General features: G+C 40.9%; 1 protein-coding gene across 1 annotated transcript; it reads right to left on the reverse strand.

Annotated features, from left to right (window-relative positions):
• Positions 1–1,760: 1,760 nt before the first annotated feature.
• LOC116165697 lies at positions 1,761–2,595 on the reverse strand. The gene is made up of 2 exons (XM_031480355.1): positions 2,295–2,595; positions 1,761–2,212 (listed from the first exon to the last, which is right to left on the reverse strand). Exons 1-2 carry the CDS (start codon positions 2,327–2,329, stop codon positions 1,780–1,782), a joined length of 468 nt encoding a protein of 155 aa, XP_031336215.1. The 5' UTR covers positions 2,330–2,595; the 3' UTR covers positions 1,761–1,779.
• Positions 2,596–6,279: the final 3,684 nt, after the last annotated feature.

Here is a 6,279-nt window from a genome sequence, read left to right on the forward strand (position 1 = left end):
TCTATTAATTCTCTTCATTTATTTTTCATTTCCTCATTTTTTCTTATTACGGTTATAAATATTTTTCATTAACGGTTTCATTATTTACAAAAACGAATAGTTCATTTTCAATTCTTACGATTTCATTCTTTCATTATTATTTCAATCTTTCATTACACACTTCAATCCTCTCATTATTTCCATTTTCAATCTGGTGTACAAATTTTAAGGAAGTGGTTTCCCCCGAGGGGGAAACCACTCTTTCAATTTGGTGTACATGAATTTTTCATTCCAGTTTCATTCCATTTTCAATCTTTCAATATTATCATTATCAATTTCATTACTTTCAATCTGTTCATTCTCTTTTCATTCTATTAATTCTAAGATTAATTCTTTTTCATTCTATTAATTCTCTTCATTTATTTTTCATTTCCTCATTTTTTCTTATTACGGTTATAAATATTTTTCATTAACGGTTTCATTATTTACAAAAACGAATAGTTCATTTTCAATTCTTACGATTTCATTCTTTCATTATTATTTCAATCTTTCATTATACACTTCAATCCTCTCATTATTTCCATTTTCAATCTGGTGTACAAATTTTAAGGAAGTGGTTTCCCCCGAGGGGGAAACCACTCTTTCAATTTGGTGTACATGAATTTTTCATTCCAGTTTCATTCCATTTTCAATCTTTCAATATTATCATTATCAGTTTCATTACTTTCAATCTGTTCATTCTCTTTTCATTCTATTAATTCTAAGATTAATTCTTTTTCATTCTATGAATTCTCTTCATTTATTTTTCATTTCCTCATTTTTTCTTATTACGGTTATAAATATTTTTCATTAACGGTTTCATTATTTACAAAAACGAATAGTTCATTTTCAATTCTTACGATTTCATTCTTTCATTATTATTTCAATCTTTCATTACACACTTCAATCCTCTCATTATTTCCATTTTCAATCTGGTGTACAAATTTTAAGGAAGTGGTTTCCCCCTCGGGTAAGACTTAATGGCCCTCACATTTGCAAAAATCTGAAGTCGGCAGCCACACATGAATATTTGTTTCTAAGCTACCATTGAGGTATTTGAGGGTCATTATGTCAATCAGTGACTACCTTCAAGTCTGTCAGATTTTGTCCAAACCCAAGCCACTTATGGCTGGCACCGAAAAAATTTAAGGTGAGCTTAGCTTAGAATCCATGGCAACCATCGTCCCAATATTTACCATGGATATTAAGCTACACTTAAACTAAGCCCGCTTAAACTTTTTCGGTGCATACGGCCATTAGTCACTCAATCTAACCTGTACGAACTGTTTAAGAGGTTTTGGAAGTGACCAACTACCTGTTTTTACCGGTAGTCACACATAATGGACATCAAAAATTTGTATTTTTGCTGCTGAGATGACTCACTTTCGGATTCACATTCCCACACAGAGAACTAGGGGTGGTAAAAAAATGCCATGACTAAGCTACGATTATTTGCAAAAATGTTTGTGTTAGTAACGTCAATGATAAGTTCAGTATCAAATACCGTTACTATTTCTCATAACATTCCGATATTATTGATCAGATAAACTCAGGAAATGACTATTCACGGCAAGGCATTAAAGTTCAATAAACAAAGAGGTTGGTTGATGCCTTTCAGCAATCGGACCGATAAATTAAAAATATCAATAGTTGATTGCAGTTGTTTATGAGATAAAAAACCCCACACGATAAACCACCTTATCTGTGAGAAAACTAAGTGACTAACACGATTATTTTTTTTTAATAAAAAATGAAAGGTACTTACGTGTTTGAACGGGGACAGGTACTGGAATTATTTACATGGGCGGTTTCCCGAGTGTCCGTCGAGGGTTGAGAATGGAAAATGTGAAGTGGTCTAGTTTCCTGAATGCCTCTTGTGTTATTTCGATTAATGAGATTATTAGGTTTGGGTGAGGTTCTCGGTTTTGGCTGGGTGCTCTCGTTCTCCTTGTTATCTTGTGGTCTATCACTCTCCGGATTTTCAAGCGACGAATGGCAGTATTCGCGTATATTATGATCAGATCTTCTATTTTGAATTCTTTCCAGACGATTTCTAGTCGCCGACACGACACGACTTCTGTTATTCGCTACCATTCTTGGGGCGGCACACTGCGACCTAGGAGCCCCTCGAGTTAGGACATCTTCGGGAATGTCATGAACTTGGAGATTGTTTGTGCCGCCCTGGCGACCACTGCTACAAGTAAGAAACATAATTTGACTGGGTTTTCTTCACAAAGGTTACATTCTCATTATGCATAATCTACATTCTTATGTACCTTGTAAGAAAATACCTAGGAGGATCATTCGCCATATTGAAGGTATAAGATCTCAACGGCCAGTTGAAGACGATAACCCAAGTATCCAAGAACAGGCAATCAACTATTGTTTCTTTACGTAAACAATTTTATGCAAATCTAACGGACCTTTAACGAACACTTGCGTACAATTGCACAGTTATATTGCATTTTATACTTTGCAATAACAAAAGAAAATTCACAAGAACTTAACCGTTGTTAAACTAACCAAAGCAACCAGTAACCACCAAATACTGAAAGCCAAAGCACTCGTACTGGCACGGGGTCTACACAAGAAAAATTCAAGAAGGGAGGATACCCAATCACGAGCCGAGAAATTTCACAACAAGTATGGCCGACATTCCCGCGCATTTGAAATTTCAAATATTAACTCCCCACGGCATCTCTCAAATCTCCAATTTAATCAAATATAATCGTATATTTATCGTTTTTTATGTGCACCTAATCTTGCATATTAATGCAAGGCGTGAGCGCTATATAGACGACAACGTTATAAATTCAAATTATTTCCAGTGGCGTAGCTCAACAAAGACCAGAGCCGTGCTTGCTTCAGCCACCTACTTTGAAAACGGGACTGTTTAGATTTGAAATTCGCCAATATGGTGGGCAATGACAGTGTAACAGTTGCAAATCCGTGAATGAGTTGTGATGAAACTAAGAAAAATGAATATGAACGTAAGATAAAAAGAAAATTTTTGAAAACAAAAAATTGACCTTGAAATTGTAAACATCACGCCTGAAGAAAAATACAACCCCATAATTCAATATAATGGTAAAAATAGTCACGGCAGGTTTTGAGGTAGTCGAGTAGTCCGTAAAAAGTTGAGGTGACATTCATATGCTCAAAATTTGATCGATACACTGATCGTTCACGAACCTTAAAACATGCACCGATGACGTCATCAGTGAAACGGTTTTTTGGCGATTTTGAGTTAAATATGGCCCTTTGCACACCATTGTCGAAAGAGCTGAAGGTAAGTTCGACTTATCCGGGACTTTCCCGTAGACTCCTTCAACCTCAGTTCATAACCGCTGGCCCGAAATTCTGAGGTGTGTTTATACGGTTCCGGTTATACATTCAGTTCATACCAATGCCAAGAAAATTTGAAGGCGAGATTGGTATAAATCAACCGCTCGCCCGAATTTCAGAGCCGGTATACAAAATGCGAAGTGTATTTTTTTGAACACCAATGCCGAACTCGAGGAGAGTTTCGATATAGCTCGGGTTCGCGTCGACTCGCCCCTCTACGTCCACGGTGGCAAACAACGTTTACCATGGGCCAGACGCACCGCTACACTTTCTCAATCATACACCCATAACCTAGAAACCGCGATATAATGGACGTGAATAAAACCTTTGTCTTTTGTCTGCAGCCGTCAGCCGAGCGCCATCAATGAAAAGGCTACTCATCACCTGCACTGTACATGGGTCTTGGACCCTCGACTGGTATATTGGCTTTACACAGTATAGTGATAAGGCCAATAGTACGTAGTGTACGGTGCACCTGTATGGTGGCCTGCCATGCGCAGGGTAACGTACCTACAGGAAGCAAGGTAAGGTACAGATTCGTCTGTCTGGGAGTCATGAAAAACCACTCCTTTGGAAATGGAGGCACTTCTTGGGAACTAGAACCTTTACACTTCGCGCTGTGGAGGCAGAGGCTCAGAAGGCTTCCATATGGCCAAACGATTGGGACGAGTAGAAGGATGAAGGCAGGTTTGAGCATGGGCGGACCTGGGAGGAAACCCTTAAAGCCGATGGCCTCCTCGCAAGAAAGGATGTGATTTGGGCTGCTTTACTAAAACCAAAGAGTTGTAGTCACTCTCCCGGACGGGAAGCAGTGACTGAACTCAGATTGCCCATTGCTCAAACTTGAGGGGCTAGTGTGGTTTACAGATGGGTCCCTAAAACAGAAAGGGGAATGGACATAGGTATATATGGTGATAGACCAAGCTGACATTAGTTTGTCCCCTCTGGTCAGCATAGCACCGTGTTTCAGGCAGAGATGTTAGTCATCATGACCTGAGCAAAGGAGAATCTCCATAGAAGTTACGAAAGGCGAATCTAATAGAGTAAGCTTGATCTGGGTGCCAGCGGACTACGGAATAGGGGGCAACGAAAGGGCGGACTAGCTGGCTCGCGAAGACAGTGGTGCAGTCTTCGTCGGCCCCGAGCCTACTCTAGGAATTGCTTCATCTGTTGTATCTGGGTCATGATTAAAGATAGAATGACCAGTCTATTTCAGGCCCAGTGGCAATAAGCTACTGGAAGCGCCTTTTTAAGAGGGACCCTTGGCAAATCTGGGTCTTCAAGCTTCTAAAATTGAATAGAAACCAGATTAAGATCACTGTGGTGTCCTCAACATGGAGCACTCAATAGTCAACTACCACCTTCACAACATTCAGCTGGTACGAAAGTCAACGTGCAGGTTCTATGGCGAGGGAGATAAACCTATACCGAGCATGTGATCTGTCACTGTAACGCCCTGATCAGAGATAGATCCTTGGCGAGAGTTATCAGGAACCGAGGAGGATCATACTAACTTAGGCTCAACAAGGTCCTATCCTTTATTGAAAGGAACAGGCTCTAAACCTGGTTGCAAAGAAAAGGGGGTAGGTACAATAGGCCTTTGCTATGCCTAGTCCGGCTCCCCTTATGAATAGAATCGAATAGGGCTAAATGATAGGGACGAGTCGAAGACTCGAGGCAGCCTTGGGCGCAAGCGGATCTGGGAGGAAACCCTCAGAATCGATCTCGGCCTCGCAAGAAGGGCGGCCTTATCAAGACCAAAGAGTTATATAAAGTCAATCTCCCAAATATGGAGCAGTGGCTGAACTCAGATTACCCGTTCCTCAAACGCTGAGGGGTTGTGTGGTTTACAGACGGATCCCTAATAACGGAAAGGGGAACGGGAATATATGGAGATCGACCAAGAGCTAACATCAGCTTCTCCCTTTGTCAGCATACGGCGTACGAGCTGACTCGTGTATGCGGTGGGTAGGGTCCAAGCCTACCCTAAGAATTGCTCCGTCCGTTGTCAGGGCCGAGATTAAAGACTGGATGACCAGTCAAACCCAAGCAACCTGACATTCCAGGGGCCCCTTGGCAAACATCGGTCTTCTAAAACTGAATAGTAGCCAGATTAGGAAGATTTTTTTTTATTTTATTATCCCTCTCTTGTTTTTGGGCCCTCAACAGGCATGCGCCCAATTACAGAGTGACCCGCATAATGCTTCAAGATCATTGGTGTCCTCACAGAGCAGTGGATAGTCAACTATCCCCCGCACAACAGTGGGGTGCAAATTCTGTGGCGAGGCAGATGAAACTACCGAGCATGCAGTTTGTCACTGTGGGGCCTTGGTCAAAGACAGACATCAGCTCCTTGGCGACAGCTATCTGGAACCAGGGAGAGTGAAGCAACTTAGCATAAACCGAGTCCTATCCTTTATTGAGAGAGAGAGATGGGTCTGAACCTGGTTGAACTATGTGAAAAGCTATCTATTGGCATAGAGTAAATAATGTAATTTACTCTATGCTATTGGCCATACAGGGAATTATTGTGAAACCAGCAGAATGATCTGCGAACAAAAGAGATGACCTTAAATTTCGGATGGGACTTAGTAAAGCAAGAGTCATGGACGATAAGAACCTGGACAAAGTCTGTAGCTGAGCGCCATCCATAAAAAGGTTACCCGCCACCCTCAAGTCGCAACCGATAATAGGGACCCGTATGACATAATCCGGTTAATAAGTGGAAGAACAGGGTGTTATTATACTAAAGTTGAAGCTGGAGTAATACCAACTTGGAAATTTCGTTTCTCTGTAGCAGGGGCAGACTGGGTACTTATGGGTCAGACAAAATTACAGGGGAAGGTCGCCCACCACAAGAAATTGCATTTTAAAGGATAGTGCCTGAAGTAATAGTCTTTTCATAACTTGATAAAT

This window comes from Photinus pyralis, unplaced genomic scaffold, assembly GCF_008802855.1.
Source record: "Photinus pyralis isolate 1611_PpyrPB1 unplaced genomic scaffold, Ppyr1.3 Ppyr1.4_LG3a, whole genome shotgun sequence".
Lineage (NCBI taxonomy): Eukaryota > Metazoa > Arthropoda > Insecta > Coleoptera > Lampyridae > Photinus > Photinus pyralis.